This window comes from Dermacentor variabilis, chromosome 8 (assembly GCF_050947875.1).
Source record: "Dermacentor variabilis isolate Ectoservices chromosome 8, ASM5094787v1, whole genome shotgun sequence".
In the NCBI taxonomy this organism is placed as follows: domain Eukaryota; kingdom Metazoa; phylum Arthropoda; class Arachnida; order Ixodida; family Ixodidae; genus Dermacentor; species Dermacentor variabilis.
In genome coordinates this window covers 100,747,861-100,772,587 of record NC_134575.1, presented here as the reverse complement: position 1 = coordinate 100,772,587, position 24,727 = coordinate 100,747,861, and the positions used below count along the sequence as shown (strand labels likewise).

General features: G+C 44.3%; 2 protein-coding genes across 8 annotated transcripts in view; one reads left to right on the top strand and one right to left on the bottom strand.

Annotated features, from left to right (window-relative positions):
• Positions 1-22,590, bottom strand: part of LOC142590476 (uncharacterized) — a 43,458-nt gene extending 20,868 nt beyond the window's left edge. The window contains exons 1-3 of one of the 4 annotated variants that reach the window (XM_075702625.1): positions 22,339-22,590; positions 18,101-18,144; positions 6,686-6,892 (exon numbers count right to left, since the gene is read on the bottom strand). In XM_075702625.1, coding sequence (XP_075558740.1) covers positions 6,686-6,892; positions 18,101-18,104 — 211 coding nt within the window. In that variant the 5' untranslated portion in view covers positions 18,105-18,144; positions 22,339-22,590. Of the gene's footprint in view, positions 1-6,685; positions 6,893-14,898; positions 15,002-18,100; positions 18,145-18,638; positions 18,846-22,338 lie in introns of those variants that run through there. The other 3 variants (XM_075702627.1, XM_075702628.1, XM_075702624.1) reach the window with 3 other exon arrangements.
• Positions 1-24,727, top strand: part of LOC142590470 (uncharacterized) — a 330,321-nt gene that overhangs the window by 207,671 nt on the left and 97,923 nt on the right. The gene's annotated exons all lie outside the window — the stretch shown is intronic.

The window sequence follows — 24,727 nt, the reverse complement described above, 5'->3', positions numbered from 1 at the left end:
TGCTGGCGCATCAGGGAACGAATGAATCAGCATCACTTCCCTGATAACTACTCCCTACTGAATCCATCCGGACAGCCCTGCCCAATCTACTGTGCATGTACATCATCAACAGCGACGTCAACCCCTGGTGCCTACTTAAACTCCCGGCCGTTCGACGCTATCTTCAGTGGGCGCAGGAGTAGCAACAGCAATATGGCTCACCTTCCGCCTTTTGGCACTTCACAGGTGTGTAAGCGTTTTTCCTTGTACGCTAGAAAAAACGATGATTTCTGCTTGTTGCTACTTCCATGCCCACATGTGCGTTGTGATATTATTTGCGAATGTTTCCATATGTCTGTGTTATTACTTTGTTGTGGTGACATCCAAACTAATCCTGGGCCTACCACACGTACAGAGTCTTTTCTTGAAACACAGACGCTACCTAATGAACCCTCGGAACAAGTGGCGGTCCTCTTCAAGCTTCTGAAAGACGTTCAGTTTCAATCGGCCCAAAGAATCAGAGAGAATTGGTTGCTGATATTAAAGCAATCAAAGCCAGCCAAAAAAAAATTAAAGAAAGCAAGGTTGGCTGCATCCAAGAAAGACTCGACGGTCTTGAAGAAAAAGCAAATTCACTTGATCAGTTTAAGGAACACGTCACAGGTCTCCAGAAATCTGTAGAGACTTGCAACACTCAGCTTGTTTCTTTGCAATCTCGGTTCAACGACCTAGAGGACAGATTCCAAAGAAACAATGTAATTTTTCATGGAATCCCTGATTGTGACGAATCATGGGAAGAATCTGAGGCCCACATCATTAACGCGCTGACAACTATAATCGGCAATCTACCCGACATGGCAATCGAACACGCTCATCATCTCGGTTCGTATTCACCTGATAAATGCTGCCCCATTATAGCCAAATTCAGCAACCGCAAAGTAAAGGAAAGGGCGCTTTCCGCGCGTGAGCTCCTAAAAAATAAAGGCATCACGATCTGTGATCACTACTCACCTGCCACCCGCCATATTCGAAGTACACTGATTGCCTTTGCGAAGAAGTTAGCGGGCAAACCCCTGTTTCATATCCGATACAACAAACTAATCGTAAACAAGCAGCAGTACACGTTTGATCCTATTACAGACAGCGTGACGGAGTTCACGTCACAACACATGCGTGTTAACACCAAAGCGTGTACTGCACAACCTAATCGTCCATAGGGAAGTGCGAGGGGCAGTGGAAGACACTTATACCCCGTGCCTGTCCTTTTCACTAACATTGGAAGCATCAAAAACAAACACGACTCGTTCACTTCCACAGTCGACATATTCAACCCAGATATCATTGTACTTACAAAAACTTGGCTGCATCCACATATTAGAGACCATGAAATCTTCTCTACCGCACATGGCTTCTCAGTTTATCGCTGCGACAGTATGTTGCATCAAGGTGGTGGCGCTTTTCTGGCAATTAATAAACACCTACATTCTCAGCACATTAATATTACTACTAACTTGGAGATAGTCTGGGCAATTATTGAAATTACGAAAAAATTATAATGGGCATATGTTATCGTGATCCTACTGATGCTGCTTACTTTCCTAACGATTACAAGAGCCAATCAATATTGTCGTAACACGCTTTCCTTCCTTACGCTTGTTTCTACTGGGTGACTTCAACATTCCAAACATAGCCGGGCATAGCGAACCTATTGTGATACACCCTTTCTCCGCATAATCAAAAGATTTTCTTCACTTGTGCGCACTGTTCTCTTTCAGTCAACTGATAACACAGTCCACCAGAATCACACCAAAAGTTGCCAACACCCTTGACCTTCTGCTAACAACACGACCCGATTTTATTTCAGACATTACTTACTTACTGTCCTTAAGCGCTCACTCTCTTATCCATTTCAACATCAACATTTCACGTCCGAAATCAGAAAAAAAAAGAAATCAAGACAATTCACGACTATAAGAAAGCTGACTTCGAATCAATTAACAACGAGCTCTGTATTTTACTTGACACTTTTCTGGCTGATTTCTATAACACCAGTGTGCAATCAAACTGGAATATGTTTATTACTAAAATTAGTGAATTAACGGAAGAATTTATCCCTACCTACAATCTTTCCTATCATGATAACGCTCGCTGGTATAACACCCACATTAAGCGCCTTTCTAACAAAAAGAAATGTTTGTACAGATCAGCTAAAACATCTACAAGCGCTGAAAGATGCGCAGCTTACAAACGTCCTACATATAACTACATGACAGCCCTTAAGCAAGCTAAAGATAACTTTTTAAAGAACACATTTTTATCCATGCTAACTACAGATACGAAAAAGTTCTGGCGTACTATTAACCCAAAACATGACCCCATAACCCTTGTTGATAGCACTGATAACGCAATACCCCCTGCCGATTGTGCATCTGTATTAAATGACGTTTATATGCGCAATTTTTCTAAACACGCTCATATAACACGCCCAAATACACTATCTTAAGACTACGCCGCAATGTACCCTTTAATAATCGAACCCGTCAGCATAGCAAAAATAATCGCATCATTGAAACTCTCACCTGCTCCTAGCTGTGACTTAATGCAAAGTTTCTAGAGAACACTAGGACATATTTACAAAGATTTTCCAGCAATCACTTAACAAAGGTTCAGTGCCTGCTTATTGGAAGGTGAGGAACATGATATAATCCCACTCTACAAAACAGGTACTAAACATTCCCCACTGAATTATTGGCCTATTTCTTTAGCCAGTATACCATGCAAAATTATCGAGCATATTTCGTTTTCTCATATTGCCAACTTCTTAGAAGAAAACTCCTTTTTTCTGAGTTTCAACACGGCCTCCGCAAAATTCATGTGACACCCAACAAGCATCATTCATGCATAAACTGAACCTATTGCTTGACCACTCTTCAGTTGCAGACCTAACTTTTTTAGACTTCACAAAAGTGTCCAATAAAGTGTGCCACAGCTTATTAATCTACAGACTGCACCAACTAAACCTTCATCCTAAAATTTTGTACTGGCTTGAGGCTTTCCTCACTAACCGTTCACAGTTTGTTTCCTAACGAAGTAACATCTAATCTGAGTCCTGCTTATCCGAGTGTACCATAGGGCTCTGTGCTTGGACCCTTCCCATTTCTTATACATGTTAATGACTTACCTTCCTGTGTTTCATCTCAAATTCACCTATTTGCTGACGACTGTGCAATTTACACCGAAATAACTAGTGAGGAGGGTGTAACCAGGCTTCAACTGTCCTTAACGCCGTTTTTGCATGGTGCAATTTATGGTTAATGGAACTAAATGCTAACAAATGTAAATTCATGCATGTATCTAGTGTGAACCAGTTGTGTACTCCCTTAGTAACGCTCCACTAGATTTGGTAACAAGTTACAAGTACCTTGTCCTTCACATCATGTCCGATCACACTTGGAATACCCACATCTCCCATATAATAAGTAACGCTAACCGAATCCTAGGTTACTTATGACGCAACTTTTCCAAAGCACCTTCTTCCTTAAAATAATCCTCTATAAAACTCAATAGGACCCAAACTTCAGTATGATGCTTCAATCTGGGATTCAGGTCAAATAAACCTAATGCACTCACTATAAATGCTACAGAATATGTCTACTCGTTTCATTCTTTCTAACTATAATAAAACTGCAGGTATCAGTGCCATGAAATCTAGCCTTAACTTACCGTCCTTGTCATCACATCGCAAAATATTCCATCTGTGCCTTTTTATAAGTTATTTCATCACCTGCTGTTACGCAACAAACTGATTTCCCTGCCTCCGTATGTATTACTCAGACTTGATGACATTCATAAGGTCGGCATTCCATTATGCAGATCGAACGCTTTTTTGCAGTCATTTGTACCATGCACTTCCAATGAGTGGAACCGCCTTCCAGCCTCGATGGCCACTATCGCATATCACCAATTATTCAAGAATGTCATAACTAACACTGTGTAACTAGGAACGTTTTTCTTCACATTGTTCAACCTATACTCACAAACGCCATAGCTAACTTTCTATATCTAAAAATCTAGGTGCCACTTGTTTTTGTAATTAGGGAGGTTAGGGAAGTCCAGGATTGTTCTCAATTTGAAGAGATAAAAATATAATTAGTCAAGAGGAAACAGGCTAGCCAACCTAGTCATAGTAAGGGTAAAAGTAGTTGACAAGACAAGGATACTCTGCACACACACACACACACACACACACACACACACACACATATATATATATATATATATATATATATGTATATATATATATATATATATATATATTTATAACCTTCTGCTTTATTAACTCCTGTTTGTTGAATTTACCCGTTTTGCATGTAACCACTCCCCACTTTAATGCCGTAATGGCGCTGAGGGTATGCTAAATAAGTAAATAAATAAATAAACACTGCAGTCGTCAACCATATTCTGGCTTCCTGAAAGGAGTGTTCTTGCTCCAAGTACTGATGGAAGGTAGGCATGTTCTTTTTTTTTCAGTCACGATGCAGCAGGTCAGTAAGTAGCTGAAGAACTTGCGCACATGATGTGCTTGAAGAAGCTGCGAAAATTCACGAACCCCAAAAACTCAAGCAACCTTCGGAAGTAGGTTGGAGAGGAGAAGTCCTCGATTGCCCGCACCCGTTATTCCAGTGGCTTGATGCCTTGGGGTCAAGGTGACGTCGGCGATCACAAACACCTACCAAGACAAGCGCCCGAGTCCGATGGCTAGCGTTATTGACCAGAGCCCATACGAGACGATGGCATTGTTGTTCACTGTGTCGAACATGGGTGTGGATTTGGGATACCGGCGATCTGCGGCCGTGGCAGGAACAATAGACAGCTCGGCTCCAATCTCCACGAGGAAGCGGGTGATGGTGGCGCGGTTGACAACCATGAAAAACTGACTTGTGCGAGGGCCGATGTCGAATGCCGTCGTTAGCGACTGGCCGGTGCGTTTCCCGCCCACGAAGAGGGCTGAGTGCAGCGACTTGCTTGTTTGTGAAAGTGACGGTGGTACCAGCCCAACTGTTATGGCGATTCTAGGTACACGGTGAGACTGTGAAGCCGAATGGTTATGCTGAAGTTGGTCATCAGTGTTGCTGCCAGTCGCCAGCTTCTCCAGTGCACTGGTAAAGTGGTCGACTGTTTCCTCTAGGCATGAGAGCAAGTCTCTTGGCTCCAAGACTCTCAGAATGGCGATAGGTAGCTGTGCACACACGAGCGGTCACATGCAGTCAGCAAAAGTAGCAAAGCAATCGAGACTCATCTCACCGGAACCCAACAGCACCATGCTAAGGACTGTGGGAGGTGTTGCAAAAAAAAACTTGTGCAAAATTGGAAGCTGGCTCTCGTTTGCAGAGTGCTCGCCCAGTAATTAATGCAGCCAGTGCAGCAGTTGTAACAGTTATTGGTTGCCGAGTTCCTCGAAAAGGAGCTCTTGGCGCCTACTCTGTTGTCACGGCTCGAGGTACTGAAGGACCATGCGTCTCAGGTCATCATATGCAGTGAGCGAAGGCGTACCCACTAGCAGGTCACTTATGGCATCGGCGATGTCAGAGGGTAACGTGGCAATGACACGCAGGTACTCTACTGTCTGCGAAGCGATGCGTAAGAGTTAAAAAGAGGCCTCTACTTGCATAAATTAAACCCAGGGATTCTTGGACCAAAAGCTGGGAAGCTGAAGCTCTCCGGCAATAACAGCTGATGTAATCATGTCACCGTCTCTGTCAGCGGGTGTAGAAGTAACATCGTCCATGGCTAGTGTTCGAAAATAAAATTTAATGTCCTGCATCAACACTTGTTGGGAGCTCTCTTTAGGGTAGGCAAGGAATACACATTATGACAGCTTGAAAATGCACACTCGATTGGCTTTGTTCAATAGTAAAGGCAGGTTTGCCAAGTGGCTGTGGTGGTGTCCCAGTCGGGCAGCCGCCTAGGTTCCAAGAAAGAGCAGCGGGCAATGACCTCTACTGCCAGGTAAACTGGATTTCCCGAGCAAGGGGCAATGACCCCCATGGCAAGGAAAGGCAACGATTTTCGACAAGAGGGGACAACGAAGTGATGGATGCTCCCTACAACATTTTTCCACATGCCTAGTCCTGGTTAGTCACTACCGATGATGTGCTGTGGGATGTCGTGACTCAAACCTGTCCTAGAAATGATTCCTAACAGTTCACATGTGGTTTCTGCCTCCCTTAATAAATTAGCATATCGATAAAACAAAGTACATTTTGTTTGTAGTATCCTTAACTGCATTAAACAATTTTGTTTTAATTTTGTTTTAATTTTGTTCAGCCTAAACACAGGGGTCGACTGACATTCCGCATGGATCTCTATTCGCGTTCTTACACAAGTACACCGCTTTAAGCATAACTAAGACTTGACTCAAGGATGTAACATTATCACAGAGCAATTTCAGGCCTACAAGAACGTCAAGTCATGAGGACTCTAGATTAAACTCTGCCATCTTAGTTGCTTCAATGTGATCAGCACAGCATAATTTCTGCCGTTTGCTCCAATCAGTAAGCAGACAAGGCTCGCAAACCTGCTAATTTGTCCTCGGCAGCAGAATGTCACACGCACTTTAGCAAGTGATACCAAGCTACTCAGACTTGGCCATTCACAACGCTCACACACGCAAGCAAATGTAAGAGAAGTGCCAGTCACTGCCCACCTGAGGTGGAGGTTAACTGCTCCAGAGTCTCCGTAGTCTGCACGCTCCTAGACTCGCTCCATGCTTTAAAGCAGCACCCGACAGACTTGTCAGCCAGAGGCAAGCTGTACTGCATGCCAACCTCGACCTGACCGACGACCTTGGAAGGGCTGTGGCATTCCATTTTGGCAGGGACGCTTTCAGATGGGCTCATCGCATTTGTGAAGCCTGCAGAAAATAATTGGGGTGATTGCAGTCCTGTTACGGTGTCGAAAAGAGTTAAATACAACAGAATAAATGCAGGGGCACGTTACAATGCATAGCCATGGAATACAACAGAATAACCCTTCTGGTTCAGTATTCCTAAAAGGCTACAGGTGGTAATCCACACTGATTACTCTAAAGCAAAGCAACCTCTTTTCTGTGAAAGGATTACGACAATTGAACACATGTCAGACACTTTTTTTCTATGATATATTCTAGAACTATCGCTGTAGTCCAAATAATTAAAAGTGACTGCAAGAGCCTAGGGTCATCACGATCGGCCTATTTAATGTCCACTCTAAGATCCCCATGTCTTGCGCCAGCTAACACAATTCTCTTCTTGCAAAATTTCTATTTCATCACACTACCTAGTTGTCTGCTGTCCACAATGACACGTCAGTTCTGCTGGTACCCATTCTGTAACCCTGATAGACAGTCGGTTACCCACCCCACACATTACATTGCTGCCACTTATCTCCAATTACCCTTGTCTTGTCATCTACTTTTACCCTGACTATGACTAGGTTGGCTAGCCAGTTTCACCTTAATTAATTATATTCCTCTTAATTTATCTAATTGAACTAATTTATTCCTCTGTTTCCTCTTAATATTAATTCCTCTTAACTAATTATAACTTTATCTCTTCAAATTGAGAACAATCCTGGACCTCCCTAACGTATGTTTACAGCCATTTACCCTACCAACACCTCTACATCCTGCACTATGCAAAGGTCGGCACAGAGTAAGAGACCTATTTCCTTCCTTGTTTCCCCATTACGGCTTTTACAGGTTGATTTCCTGTTATTGCGCTTCCGGAAGAAGGTATTCATAATTTGAAGACGATTCCATTCTATGAATTCCACCAACATCTCTCCTATACAATTTCTAGAGTTGATGCCATAGTTGCCAGTAACCCTTTCTGCCACCCATTTTCCCCCTACTTTTGCATTAAAGCTGCCCATGACTACAGTACACCTTGGACATTTCTCATTGCTAATTCAACCTCCTCATAAAACTTCTATTTCTCCTTACCACTGGACGTTGGAGAGTAGGTTTGTACTACCTGTCATTGATATCTGCTACTAAGTTTTATGGAGATGATTGTTACCCTTTTAGTGTTACCGTCACGTTTTAGGGACAGAGGACAACCAAAGTGGCACAATGCATTGCGCAAACCTGTGCCCAGAAAACCAAGTAACACTCAACACAATCATAGCAGTGAGCACTCATCGATAGCCGAAATATCATGTGCGGGTCAAGGACATTGAATTTCATACATGACTCGTAAAAAGTTCTAGTTGTATCGCTAATGCCTTCATGCTTTCTAGAAAGTACTGCAGAATTCATCTCACGCAAACAATCTCATTACACAAGCTTCAGTGACAACAGACACAACCAGTGACAACATTTGAGAAGGTTCCGGTACAGAAAGGTGTCTCTTAAGCTGTGCGACAATATTCTAAGAGAGACTGGACCATGAAAAAGGTTCACCAAAAACAAGCTATTAGAACACATACCAATACCAATAGAATTTATCAATGTTGCCCGCTATGTACTTATTAATTAGAAGCCCTACCCTCTATTCCCTCTCATCTGGAAGACCTCTGTAGCAGAAGACGTGACCGTTAGTGAGCTCTGTATAAGCTTCCTATTTTTCAAACCTCATTACGGTCAATGATATCTCAGCCAATGCCCTATATGCCTCAAACAGCCCCACTAAGCTAGCCTCACTGAGAGGTTTCACATGTTAAATGTTGCCAGGTTCTATTTGCAGGGGCAGCCTGTACAGATCCAGAGATTCTTAGCCCGTTCTCCCGGTTTGCAGGTCTGACTGCTTCAGGTGCTTCGTAGACACACTGAGTACGTGCTGCTTTTCAATGAACCACTTTGACGCCAACTTGAGTCCCAGGTGTGAGCACTTTTCATATTATTCATCATACAAATCATATAACCAAGAAATCTGCACGAATCATAGCAGTGTTGATGATCTCAAAGTCACCAATCATATCTAAAGAATGAATGCACTGCCAACTTTCATCCTCTTAAACTTTTGAGTAATTGTTTCCCCAATTACACAACACCATCATTGCAGAGGCGTATTCCTGCAGCCGCACCCAAAATTAAGCAAAAATCAGTCTGTCGAACGGCGACAGTTACAGACCAGATCCTTACCGAGTCCAGCTATCATGCACCTAACACTGACATGTGCAGACAATGCGACTCTAGAGCCACCCTGAAGCATATCTTATGGGAAAGTACGGCTATTATGTAGAATAAAAGTGATGGAGTGACGGCCTCCGCACGCGCTGGGAGTCTGCATTCCTCAGCTCGGACCTACAGCACCAACTCTGGGCCATCCAGCGAGCCAAGGAAGCCACCAAGGGCCAACAACCCTTTGCAGAAACCTAGGCGGGGTCCAAACCACCCCACCAAATAGCAGGGCACTCAAAAAAGTTATTTGAATGAATGAATGAATGAATGAATGAATGAATGAATGAATGAATGAATGAAATGTGACCGCCTGTGAGGAATGTTGTTATTGTAGATTTAAAATCTTCAGACTCACCAATATTACAGAAAAGTTAGCTCAACTTTTTCAGGGTGACGATAAAGTCACAAAACATTTTCTGCAGGTAAACATGCCTTGTTTATTCATGAGTACAGATGGGCTAAATGAATGAAATGTGACCCCCAGGAAGAAATATATTTACTGTAGATTTAAAATCTTCAGACTGACCAATATTGTAGAAAAGTGAGCTCAACTTTTTCAGAGTGACGATAAAACCACAAAACATTTTCTGTGGCTAAACATGCCTTGTTTATTCATGAATACAGATGGGCTTGCATAAACACTCATCAGATTAAAAATATATATATATATGGAAATAGATCTTTACGATTTGGCATTCGGGCAGTGGTCGACATCACAGCGATTGCCACTCAACTCGCCAGAAGCTAAGCAACCAGCATCCACTCTCATAGCGCAATCAAACTGTGTATATGAGTGCACGCAAGAAACCCAGTGGTTTGTCTATTACTAAATTTTTTCAAGGCAAATATCGAATAGCGAAATATTCAAAACCATCATTAGGAAATTCGGATATTTACACGACACTGGTGTGTGTACTGAACCTTGACCTGGGAGAGCTTGCCAGCACCCGGCGAGATATGAAGGCACATGTGAGGGTTAATTTCAGCCATAGGGATTACAGTGCAGTACGCTTATAACAATATCAAGAAGCTCAATCATAGACCCAGTCATTACAATGTCTGGATGAATTGCTGTACAAAAAAGAAAAACGAAAGCTGCCAAACATACCTTTGTAGCTGGAGCACAAATTTGCCACTCACACTAAAAGATACAGATTGTATGGAGTAGACATTGAAAAACAACATCTTTATTTATAGCCATAAACAGCGTGTCGAGCATTTGGCATGCTGAAATAGTCAGAAATGTCCACCTGCTCTTGAGGCATTTCATGTTTAGAACTGCAGTGTGCCTCAGATCCAGCTACAGCGCGAACAGTGGTGGAAATCCTCAAGTGTGCACGAAATTAATGCGGGACTTGATTGATGACAGTGCATTTTGCATGATCAAGCTCGAAGCCAAGGACGGGCCATTGTCTTTCTCATCACTGCGGCTCCTGTCGTTGCACGATGCCACCGTTTGTAATGAAAATGATCACATCGTAGGAGATCTCTTTGCAGAACAAGGCAGTACTAAGTTCACTCAGACGCCCCTCCATCGAAGCACCCCCTGTTTCTCCGTCAGTAGCAATATAGATGCTAGAAACGGCGACCTGCTCCCAGAACCCGGTCATGTCAGTGGCTTTTACCATGTTGGTATCACTACCGTGGGGGCTTCACTTTGGCACACAAATCCCGCCTTTTTGAAGCAGTCTCTTGGGCTCTAACTATACACTCCCAGGGTTCTACTAGGAAATGTAATATACCCTAGAAAGTCGATGGGGAAACGACACCGCAGTAGCTCAATTGGTAGAGCATCGCACGCCAACTGCGAAGGTTGTGGGATTGTTAGCCACCTGCGGCAAGTTGTTTTATCGTCCACTTTCATTGCCATTAATTTATCATTTCTTTAATTCAATCATTAAGCACAAGTAATTTCCCCTATGTTTTCATTGGTGTCTTTGTTTGTAGGCTCATCATGATATGACTAATAAAATCAGGCCCCTCGGTTAATCCCCTTCTCGTTTGTACGCTTTGTTGGCATTTTAATTAATGTTTAACAATACATGTCCCCACGATGCGATATGCAATGGGAGGCAATCAGAATGCTCAACCCTCTTGGAGCTTATCAACAATCGTATACAACGCCTCTCAAAACATGTCTCCCTGCGTATTCTGTGTAGTATGCAAACAGCACTGGTGCATGCAAGGTAATGTTTGACAACTCACCAGACTCGCATTGAACTAGCCATAGAAGAAATCAAACATTCGTCATCCACATCACTGCCAATTATTTTCAATCACCAAGGTAACACACGAGTTGAGACCTTCGCAGTCAGCAAGCAAGAACTATCAGGGGAACCAAGGGGCTCAAGTTTTTGTTACTAATGTCCTTCATAACATTCGGTGGAAGTACGGGGCAACGACTCAGAATTGAGCTTCACAGTGGCTGCCGCTTCAGTTCATCACCGAGCTTGCAGGATACGGTGCATAGTTCAGCGATGCCTGCATCGACTGTTGTGCTCAGGCATCCACGTGATCCAGGAACCTTCCGCGGCACCGGCCGCTGGCACCGACGTCGGCGACTGGCTGGAGAACACGAGTGGTTGAGCAGCCCCAACAAATGGGATTCCACAGTGAGGCTGACGCACATAATTTTTTACTTGGCAGGAACTGCGCGTGTGGTTAAAAACCATGAAGAACTCCGTGAGTGAAATACCTGGAAGAAGATGCTACGAGATCTCTTCGGAAAACCACTGGGTCAGAAGGTCATCGCTACGAAAGAGTTGGCATAATGAATTCGGATGTCCACCTAAGGCTATCTCGCCTATATACAAGACGGGCTAGCACTCTGCCCCAAGGTAAACGCTGAAATGCCAGAGTCTGAGAAAGTCGGGCATGTTTTAAAATGTATTACTGATTATACCTTCAATTTACTCCTTTGTAAGAACTCTACTTCAGGTAATGACTTTATCACGGAATGCAAGCGTTTTGAGTAGGTGAACAGTCGTCGCATCAGTCATTTGCATGGCTTCCCAATACGGCTGCAATCCTCTTGTGATGACCGACAGGACTCGTTCGCCAGCAGCATCCTTCAGAGCAGCTGACGAAGATTGTGCAAAGGAAGTTGGAAGCCATGTGCCCTGCAGCTCGTTACCCACCTGTCATTGATACATGCACTTCTATTGTTCACACTGTTCAGGATATTGTGCGTCAAGAACTCGCCAGTGTCGCCTTGCAGTCTGTACCATGGCCAGTTCGAAGCTAGCCGCACATCCTTCGATCGTGCATACACAAAATCAATCGGTCCCTCGAGGCTCTCGCAACATGACAGAGTGGCGAACACCGTTTGATCAAACTGTTTGCTTCAGTTGTCGCTGCGTTGGGTACATCGCCCGATACTGTCGCAACTGCTCGTCATCAATGCTGTTCTTGAACAGGCCTCGCCCAGGCAGCGGTTTTTGCTATTTCCAGCCGCAAGCCGAGACGAACCTGCGCGACACTTGACGGTACAACCACACGGCGCATTCGATCACCGTCGCTGAGCAGTCACCAGTCCCGTTTGCCTCAAAGTTGTTGCCTGTTGTTCAGATCACCTGAGTCCCGTCACCTGTCATTCTGACCTGGGCATATACATTCGGACAACTAAAAGGTGGAGCTCCCGGAGGTGATGCTGCATTGTCAACCTCTCTGCCAAAGCCTCTCACCCTGCCGGCAAGAAGCAATATGGTCAATGTGGAAGCTGACAGTTTAGTTGTCCCAGTGCATGTTGATACTGGAACCGATATCCCGGTGATGAGCAACCACCTTCATTGCCACCTGAAGTCCTTACACCTGCCGCATCTCATGCTATCCTGGTCGCTGACGGAGCAACGTCCATTATCCTTGGTATGTCCAGCGCCCCAGTAACTGTTGCTGGTCTCAACACTCCCGTTTAATTTGCTGTTCTTGAACCGTGTTCCCATTACTTCAGCCTTGACCTTTTATCAGACTATTCAGCACTGACTGACTGCACTGCTGACCTCCTCCAACTCAAGCTGCCTATTCACTGCTGTCCTCCAAAATCAGGTAAGCCTCGTTTATGCTCTGTAGACTTTGTACGGTTGCCACCTCAAACTCCCATGTATATATATGCCTTTGACATGCTTCCCATCCGTTCCTGACGATGACTAAATGCAGACTCCTAATCTGAATGTTTTCCTGCTAAGCAGAGTTGTCATTTCTCATACCATTCTGACTATCGCCAATAACTGCATATTTCTTCCAGTTTAAAATTTTGGTTCAAGTACACAGGTTGTCCCGAAAGGCATGTCATTCGGTAACGCTTCACCCATCGACAATACTGTCATCTCTGTATTAGATGTTCCGTGCTTGTCTTCATTTACCTGCTGTCCGATAGGTTCCGCAACGTCGGATCCTGACATATCTTCAAAGATGATTGCTGAAGACCTGCTTACCAAACAAGCTACAGGTCATTGTCCCATGCTGGTGTCTTAATGTGATGTCTGACTTGCAGGATCGCCCACTGGGACAGACTTCCATTGTAACTTATAAGAATGACACTGGTGATACAGTTCAATCTGCAGGAGACCTTATCGCGTGTCTCACAAAGAATGAAACGTTATCCAAGCTGAAGTAGACAAGATACTAAACAAAAGTGTAATTAAGCCGTCTTTGTGTCCTTGAGCATTGCTGGTTATCTTGGTCAAAAAGAAGAATGGCAGCTGGCGATTTTGTGTCAACTACCATCAACTGAACCAGATCATCAAAAAAGATATGTACCCTCTCCTGTGGATTGATGAAGCCCTCAACTGCATTCACAGATCGAAATACTTCTGTTAAATTGGCCTCCAATCTGGCTTTCGGCAGATTTTGGTTGATGAACTGGACCATGAGAAGACGGCTTTCACTGCACTGAGAAAAAACCAGCCAAAAAAAAGATGCACACAGGAAACATACGACAGGACAGGAAAGAGACTGGTTTTTTCTTAATACAATGCACCAACTATCCCAACAATGTGTTTTACACGACTGCTTTTGTTACACCAGACGGGATTTAGCATTTTAAGGTTATTCCTTTGTAATGACCTTTGTAATGCCTCAGCAACTTTTGAAAGAATGATGGACTCTCTTCGTCGGGGCTATAAGTGGTCCAACTGTTTGTTAGCTGGACAATGTCATTGTATATTCCCCTACATTTCGACAGCCCCCTCAGTCCCTTGGCCGCTATTCTTGAAGTTGTTAGAAAGGCTGGCCTTCAACTTAGCTCTTCTAAGTGCCATTTTGGACATTGCAAAGTAAAAGTTCTTGGCCACCTTGTCACTGCTGCCCATATACATCCTGATCCTGATAAGATTCATGTTGTCAAGAACTTTCCTGTACCCTGCTCAGCAAAAGGTTTGTGCAGCTTTGTGGGCTTGTGCTCCTATTTTCGTCAGTTTGCCAAACATCTTGCAGATATCACCAAGCCACTGACTGACCTTCTCAGGAAGGACACTACATTCTTTTGGGGCTGTGAACAAGCCGATGCCTTTTTGCTGATAAGTGCTTGCACGCTGTTATTGCGCATGAGTCGCATTATGCTGTTGCATCTTCTGCATCTGTGCCCCCAAAAGATACTGAGCGCTGACCTCACAGGGTGATGTATACAGCTGAGAATAAACATTGCGGGCTATTTTGTGTGCCTTCAGTTCTTCCTGCGCTCGCTAGAAGTGATCTCGCGGCGCTATCCAGTGTGAAGGTACATCACAAAGTAAAGGTAAAATAAAGCGTAGTTTTCTCACCCTTTGGTTGCATGAATGTTTTCTGGCATTCTTGTGTGCTTACATACATGGCAAGCCCGCGGCAAAGCACTTCTACACTTGCTGACATTCACTTCATCTTTAAGCGTGAGAGGCTAGTGATCTATTGAAATCCCAGTGCGAAAAGCACGCACACACCAATCTGTTCTCGGAAATGCAAGCTCAAGCACGTAGCGAGCCATGCCAATTTAATCCACAGGAAAGAGAAGAAGCGATGAGCGAAGGCGCACGCAAGCACGTAGCAAGCCATGTCAATCCAATCCAGTGCCAATCCAATCCAGTACAGGGGAAGCGTATTCATAACGTGCAATAAAGACAAGCTCCTGCACATGATCAACGATATTAAGAACATATTGCACGCTGCTCAAGATTGTAAGGTGGCCAAATGATACTCCTCTGTTTGTAAGCTAACCGCCTCTCATTACTTTGATGCACAAGCATTCTTTTGGCGAGTACCCTAGCAAGATCTGTCTGTCACGCGAAAAGTGTAATGCCTTGTATGTGCAGAAAAATGTTTAATTTATGAAGCTAACCCATTAAATGGTTTTAATTCTGTAATTGTAGATGATTGGTAGCTTTATAAGCGATAAGGAACAACTGAAGAAAAGAACTGTTCCGAGAGAAAACCCTTATGATCCAGATTTATGCACATCCATAGGGATACAGAATGCTCCATAGAAGATGCCTGGAGAAACCTATATTAGGGGTGGGCCAACATGAAATTTGGGAGTGAGCCAACAAATTTAGGTTTATACGCTTACGCATACTCTAGTATGCATACATAGACAACTGCAGTGGAGTTCCTGCAAACTTACTGCTACAAATCAAACAACTATCTGGAAACTGAAATTAATGCGCCACCACATCTGTTCTGCATCTAATAACCGTAGTTTCTACATGCAATTTTTACATGTATATGCATATTTACATGCATATAAAAAGATGAACGCTCAATGTGATCGGCAGGAAGCGGCAACAACTGATTCAACAACTGAACATTCAATGTTGAAAGGGTTTTGTTTTCTATGAACAAAAACGGCAACGGACATTGTGACGTCTTTCGTTTACTTGAGCAACCTTTTTTCAAAATAATTTCTTTGTTATTTTCAGGCAGTTAGGTGCACATGCTTTTTGAACGGTCATCTTATTTTTTTTCTGTTTTGTCAAGTGCATGCGCTTGATCATATAAAGCTTTAATAGTCATGTCAACAGATAGAAATCATCACATCCAAATGCAGACACTCACAGATGGTTTCTCCAGTCTGACTGGGGTTTCCCAGAATAAATCACAGGAAACTAGATCCACTAAAGTGTGTGACGAATTATTGTTTAATTCTGTACACATTTAATAATGATAAATATCCCAGGATGGGTTTTCAACGACCTCATATCTTTGTAAAGGGTATTGTGGGGGTCGAGAATCACGTACATATGAAGCCACAGGCATATTTCTTCATATTACCCATACATGTTTCTGTATTTGCTTCAGAGTTGCGCACGGAGGCTTCGTCGAACAAAGTTGCCTCTGCAGTCAGAGATTCACAAGCTTATGTAAATACTGTGCACCACACTGTTTGAAGTGAACATACGATTTTGTATGTCACTGTCTTACGTTCGCTTGATATGTTATGCACACCCGGCCGTGCTTAATTTTGAAGCCATCTGCTTCTCTGAGGACAATTTCAGTTATGGTTTTGAGGATAGTATAGCTGCTCGAAATAGCATTTTGTGGATTTCGTTGCAGCTTGTCATGCAGCTAGTTAGGTGAGATACTCTGCATGGACAACAGTTTCTATAATTCGAGAGATTTCACCTACGAGTTGCCTCACGCAAAACGATAACAAAAGACAAAATCACTGTCGCCTGCTTGATGATGAGTCAGTAGTGCATATTTCGCTTTGGCATCACATTTCTTGCCTTCGAGTTATGTTCATGAGGACCAAGAATAATTAAGTTATCTATTGCGCCGTGAACCAGCGTCCATTTTTTCCACGAGAAATCAATATAGATTTGTTCTCAAGAATGAAAATGTGGGTTCTCGTACTCAACATCACGTTCACACACATCGTACTTGTCTGTGAGACATTCTTTCAGCACAGCATGTTTCTATATATTGACCCCTTTCACAGAGCACTTTGTTCTAGAGAAACGATGATGATGATGATCGGGGTTTATTTGTGCAAGGGCCAGAAGTGGCCAAAGAGCGCCAAGGATATAATAAGAAAATGCCGTTGCTGAATAATGATCATCAAGAAGTGGATGAAACACGGCAGTATAGAGACCTAAAGAAATATCCTTTGGAAAGGGAATATATTCTTAATAAAGCTAGACAATGATACATGAAATATGCTGTGGAAAATGATGTACTATGATGAAGTGATATACTAAAATATGTTGCTACAAGTAGCACCACTGCCTCACCAAGGCCCTTAAGCTTAACAGAGTGGCCCGGAGGCACGTGGCATACATGTTGCCATTACAGCATAAACCGCTCATCAGAGGATGTGCTATGAATATCGTGGGCTTAAACGCGCAGTAAATTGACATCTTGTAAAAAATTTAAAACTTATTTATGATCAAAGATTGGTTCTGCTCCAAGAAACATTACCACATGAAGGTGAATGTGGTATCGGTATGCTACAGGAAAGTGCTTTTTTGTTCAGCTTCTGCTTCCCCTCACTCCTATAAGACGTTGAGAATGGACAGCCTCTCACCACATCTGTCGCAGAGGGGAGGTTCACAACCAGGCAGCAGGTAAGAATGAGTACCCTATGTGTATACTTTCTCGGTCGACAGAACATGGCATCAGTTTGTCGCACCTTTGTTACTCAAGGCCGATTTCGTATGTGCAGCTTAATTAAAGAAAGAAACGAGATGGCGCTTTCAGTGGCGTGACGCACGTGGCCCTAGCGGCAGCGCACGAATTGAAACCATTACCGCTTCTACCTTGCTCCTGTGCAATCAGCAGTCAGAAATGCGACTGAGTTTTTGCTAATGGACAGTAGTCCAATCATGTTGGATTGAAGACGTGTGCAATAGTTGGCTGCAAAAAATAGTGATGGCTTATTAAGGAATGGAACGAATCTTTGTGGCCAATATTGCGGACCACTGCTGCAAATGTTGGTACGTGTTACTGGCGCTTTGAAATGTACGGCTTTCCTCGAGGATAAAGGTATTTGCTCACCCATCACTGCTGTATCTCTAACCTTCAAAGAAAGGTCTTCAGTCCTGGAATGTTGGCAAGAGTGAGTACCGCTTGTTAAACAGTGACAAAGGAGGTAGTGCTGCTTCCTGTCATAGCAAGCTTCACACGCAGTGTCTACACACATCTACCCTAACTGGCATAGAATCTTGCGCACACTTTATCACCAAGATGTCAATAAGTGAATTGATGCACACTTCAATACATGTGAAACATATACACACAATAAATGACACTGCACGGATGATGCACAAATGGTCGAAGCTGAATGTTTTGCGACAGCCCACAAGAGTAACTAGCGATATCTTTGCTACAATGTACTTAAATGTACAAAACGGCTACGTTTCAAGCTGTATGCGAAGCAATAACAAATATGTCGCAACTGGGCACACCCATGCACAATGAGGAAGAAAATAATCAAATAGTGACCACACCGACAGACACTGTCGAATCAGAAATGTGACAAGCCACTGCTTCAAAATATTTTCCAAATAAAGTACGATGAACGATACACACTAACCCTGATTCAATTCATGAGTGGAAAGTTTGGATAGAATGAAATACGTATTTAGCCCCACTATTAGAACAAGAACCACATACGCTGCTCGCGCCGTTTGGACAGCTTAAACAGCTCCGAAAACTCTTTTTCACATTCTGATTCTGTGGCCAATGCTATGTGTCGTTCACCCAGTCGCCGCCTACGATGTCTCCCGAAACAGAGGTTTGTTGAGCCGCACCGGCGTCATACGCATGCATTGTAAACACGGAGGCAACGGAGGCAGTTGAGGCCACGACCTACTGGAACTCCAGACCTGCACAGATATCCGGTTTCTATGGGAGCCACTTGCGCCCACTCTCGTTCAACCATTGGCCGTTGGTGTCGCTTTTATAACCTGTTCGTCTGCTACTCTACGGTTGACTGGTGCGGCGTTGTAATTAGTACGGCGGCTGTTGTGTTGTCTAGTTGATGATTTTTGCAAACACGGCGGCAGCGATGTCACAAGGCTTTGATCGGTCACTCGGATACAAAAGTTGACTGCCCGAACTAAAAAAAAATGTCGGAGCGTATAGTCCGCTGCTCTCTAAAATAGCATTAAATAGCCGCTCACATATTGCCCTTTTCAGGCAGTAGCAAACCGTGCAGATCTTGTACACTAAGTCACATTGTTTATAGAGTTCGTAAAGTACACAACAGTTTCATTGTATACGTTGTAAAATTCGTTTCTGCGCTCTTTAGAAACTTGAAACCACCGTAATGTTTAACAACAGAATGATTACCACACATTTTAACTCTTAAAAGTTGTCTGTGAATGCATCATGAGTTCAAGAAGAATTACGCCCACACCTTCAATGCGTACGTATCTTCCGCACCACCGTTATGCTGCCGCGAAACCACGCTGAAAAGCTAGCTTTACAGTTTGAAAAGAGCCGTGACACAATTTAAGCCCCGCAGTGCAGCACCTTTTAAAGCACTGGGATCGCTTTTTGCAAGCTTTCTACTGAGCTAGACATCCAACGACATTAAAGACAAAACATACTCAGCTTTCCCTGAAACATACTCGATCAACCTATTGCACATATCGGGCGGAGGACTTACTCGTGAATACTTTTCCTTGAAACATACTCGATCAACCTATTGCACATATCGGGCGGAGGACTTACTCGTGAATACTTTTACCAGATTATCCGCCTTTCTCTACGGCGCACATGTAGCAGTAAATCCTAATGTTATCTACGAGATTAGGCTATCTGTAATCAACTCAATAAAGTTCGATTATCCTATGAATATTGTAAAACAATATTTCCAGTGTCTTACTGAGGCTAGGAAAGGGAAATTTATGTCGTCGATCTAGCATTGCAGCTGCCACTTATGCTTGTTTACATTTCTTGCACCGCTCTCCTCCTCTAGTTTCACTATTCAAACACAAAGCATTCGCAAATTTCTGTTTTCTTTCCATATATTTGTGAATTAATTTATTCACGGCCAATACAAGCGTTTTGTGCCCGCCGAAATGGAAGCACGAGCGCTGAACAGATCCCAGAAGCAGACGACAGCGAATAGGTTATAACTAGCGCCACTCTGCTCGTACGTTCTGACCCTAGCCGCAAAATGGGCGAACTAGACCAAGCGTGCGGGAGCAGGGAGATCTGTGCAGGTCTAGAGTTCAGTAGGTCGTGGTTGAGGCAAGCAATGGATGCGTCACCACGTGATTAAACATGGCAGCGCCCACTGGATCACCGTGAAACGGGGTGAATATCACTCTCTGCCGTCGCCCGAGTGCGAAAAAGCATATTAAAGGGACCCTGAAACGCTTTTAACGATTTTCTACAAACGTATTGAGTCGTTAGACTAGGTCCTTCTAATCATTAATTGACACATCTAAGTGCTCCGCGTAAAGCGTGTAATTTATTATAAGGTTTTAAATATGCACATCGCTGCCGATCGCAGCGCACTGCTCGGCGGAATTTTAAGCCGCCCCTACCCATATGACCGAAATCATCCATACGACGTCAGTGGGGCGAGCTATCCGATTGGCTGACAAGGGCGCGTGATCGATAATTTTTCCAACTTTATGGTAAACAAATGATCTTCGTAATAGTTGGAATGTTAGTTAATTTGTTTTTATGAAAAGAAAGTAACATAAAGAGAATGCACAAGAATAATTTTTCAGTACACTTAAGCACTTCCGGCACACAGCATGTGTCGTCTGCTTGTGTTACAACGTACTCCATTTTGAAGAGAGCTCCGCGGTCAGAGTCGGTCTCAGTCTTTTCGCGAGCACTATGATTCGACTTTGTTGCCTTGTGGACTGCAAACGTAGCGACTGGCAATATGTCAAGCTGCGACATCGTGTCCCTCTGCAAGGCAGCGTACGAGCGAACTGGCTGCTGCACATCGGACTGCCGCTATCCGATCGGCGCCAGGATTTGCGCGTTTGTGGCCGTCACTTTACACCGGAAGATTACTAACACAATAGCGTTTCCCGAGTCCGGTATTAGGGAAAACGCAAGCGCAAGGGGACAGAGTCTGGCCGCTTGACTTTGCCGTAACGGGATGAGCCATGAGATGAGCAGAAGGGCAAATGCGAATGGTCTGCATGGTGCAGCCACCTGGTGGCACAGAGCTCAACCATACACAGTAGCAACAACGAAGTGTATTCTTCTTTGCTGCTGGTGTGTATTTTTCGCAGGAGTGTAATCATGAACACGTTGTTTTTATAAATGTTTAAAATGTTTTACACTTGGTGAGAGCAATATTAGCGCTTTGTTTGGCTGGTTAAGCGCTGCACCAACAAGTGTATGGACCGTGCAGACCGATCAGGCCGCTCACGTACGTCTACGCTAAAGTTCCTTCATCAGCTTGAGTTTATGCCTACAGTCATTTGCCGAAATGACCAGCTTGCCTGTGGTTACCGGAATACAAGACACGTTCGGCGCTACGACAGAATGCTCGCAACGCACGCTGCTTCGATAGCTCTCGCTTGGGGTCGACGGCCAAGCGGCTAGCGGAGCGGTCTCGCGCGGGCGGGGGCGGGCTCCGAAACAACCGGAAGTGGACGATGTGACGTCGCATCGTGACGCTGAAGCAGTGAAGGCGGAGCTTAGCCCCACTCGCTCGGCGAACGAGTTGAGGAGGAAAAGCATGGCTAGGGAGGAGGGTAGCTTCTAATCGCTTGTAGCGCCATTAATACGTAACGCTTCACTTAAATTGTGGTGCGAATGTTCTACTTAAGCTGTACCCTACGCGTCTACAAAATTTGTCCGAACCGTTTCAGGGGCCCTTTAAGCACCAGCATCACGTTGCATCTGGCCGCTGTAGCAGCCGTGGAAACTTCTTCCTATTGTTAGACGCCGACGCACTTCTGCGCTAACTTTCCCCGGAAACAAAACCGCCGCACATCACACGGCACCTACAGCATGACCAGAGTAGCGACAGACAAAGCAGCACCACCGATATGTATGCAGACGAGGAAGCAGAAGCGAAACCAGAAGCGACAGAAGTGACGGAAGACGCGATTGCAGCACAAGTAGTTCGCGTGATCACCACTTCGGGAGTGCACTCTTTTACGAATGACACCTTCATTCTATGGAGACACTCCACTTACCAAGTGACGCTCTCCTTAGTGCACTTGACAGAGGTATCGCTCTTTGGTTGTTTCTACAATTAAGTGTCAGCAAACGAAGAGGTAATCGCGCGAAACTCCGAGAAGTACTCTCACCTTTGTTCCAGATGCGTTTCGGTAGCACTGGCACTTGGGCAACGGGGACTATAGGACCTGATAATGGAACAGATCCCGGGTGCCCGACGATGGTCTGAGGTATCCTTCGAAAGCAGTTCGTTATTCTATGTAAGCACTACGGCACTGTGGCCAAAAATATCGCTCTTCTGCTGCCACCGGCTGCCCTAGAGTGTACTAGAAAACGGTTGAGTGGTGCGAACGGATGGGGCGGCGCATGCTTGCCAGTCGGGCTCGCGACGACGAAATCTACTGTGGCGGCGCTGCGATCGACGTGGATTGGGCCGTGTCGCGGTCGCACCGTTGGAAACTGCTGTTTCTTCTGGGATACTTCGGGGAGAGTCATTCGTACTACTTTGCGCGCTGGTATATGCGTTGAGGCGCCTCAAATGGTGTTCATAATTTCAGTTTGCATGTGTTTTGTTTATCCCTTAGAAATATACGCCTTTCTTTCCCTTCTTCATTTCGTATTATTTTTTTTTTAATGCCGCTCAGCAATTGCGCGTGCATTGCGGCCGCAGTGTCGGCTCTCATTCTACTATGTTATTGTACGGTTTCATTCGAGAACAAATATATTTCTTGTTCTTCATGCAGCATGTATCTCTCGTGTGTATATTTGCGCATATAATTTTCCATCAGTAAGTCTTGCGAAACGAAGACGGAAGAACATATGTAAACTTCCTGCTTGCCGCTTCAAACAAGTAAAACATATCCGCCGCATCCGGCGCCCTGTACTAAGATTTAGGAGAAGTATTTGATAGAAATAGAAAAAAAACTGCACCGCAACATTTCATTAATGTTTTCGTCTTCTTCACGTAACAGAATGCGAAGTAATTGGTACGGGTTCTTTTATTGCGGTCGGACCTCGGGTATCGAAGACAGTTTTAGGTAGCCATGGTATTATATACGCGAATGTTTGGCCCGTAAGCCGTGTGAAATGTTTTGTCCCCCCGCCCCAGTCTATGCTTAAAAAAAAGGAAAAAGAAAAGCGACGTGGTAATTAGTGGCGATATAGCGGATATGGCGTTGCGCTGCTAAACTCGAGCTTACGGGTTCGAACCAGGTCGCGGAATTGCTGTAGGTATAAATGAAAAAAATTATTTTCGAGTCCTGATTTCTGAGGAATATGCGAGTCTACATTTGAAGGGAATGCATCCACCTCAACGGACCATGCTGCACCACGAGATGGGACTGGAAGAACCTCGAGCAGAAAACGGAAGCGCCATGAGGAAGAAGCGGCTATCGCAAGCCGCTATCGCAAGTTCAAAGCGTAGCCTATGAAATGGCACCAATCACCGCACTTGCGGAAAACTATAAAAAGCTTCTTGAAGACGTGAGAGATCGATTCGTACGAGAAAGAAAACGGTCGAAAAAAAAAAGTCTCTTCTGGCATTGGCACCTCGTTCATGGCCCCGAAAAGAAAGTTGCTGAATAATTTGGTGCATAGGAAAGTCAAGTTCGCATCGCTATGAAAATTAGGCAACAGGGAGGAATTTTGGGCTCTCCTACATCAAAGTTAAGTTGACCACTGGACGATAGAACAATAAGAAGCATATAATAAAGTTCTATGAGGATGAACATACATCCGTCTATCTTCCAGGCAAGAAAGACGTCGTCCGAGGCAAGCAAGAAAGATTGCTGCCAATGAAATCTCAAGGAAGCGCACGAGGAATGGAAGAAAATTAACACAGAGCTGAAGTGCGGCTTTTCTAAGTTCGCCTACCTGATGCCACGCCACTGTTTACTCAATTGCTGGAGCTCCAGGAACGCACTCCGTTTGCATTTGCATTTACCACCAAAATGCACAATTGATGCTACAGTCCTTGGGTATTTTACGAACAATCGATTCGCTCCTTCAGATGACTGTGTGTGAGATAACGAATGAGAGCTGTATGACCCGTATACGCAGCAATTGTCCAGGAGATTCGTCGCTCAAATCGCTGATATTGATGAGCTCTCCTGCACTGAATTAGGATTTGGCAGCAAGTATTTATGTCGGTCAGTAGGCTAGTGGAGTGTAATGTTGATTGGGAACAATCTTGTTCACTCATAATGTCTTCGTAGACCGTCATCCTGAAATGATAAGCGACTTAAAATCGCATCACTTTGTCAGTATACGCTCGAGCTCCGAGCTCGGCACCTATAGCAATATGAAGACCACTCTCACGCCTGCAGAAGCCATAGTTATAATGCTTTCTCTGAAAACTACAGCTTTCTCATTCAGAGCGCCCCACAGACAGTATACTGGGACGCCTATCAAGCAACAGCACGCCCGATTGTAGTCTACTCTCGCTCGACGGACTCTTCTGATGAACCATGTGCAATCGTACGATATCCGACTGCCTCGACCATACGACTTCCGCGGTTTCGA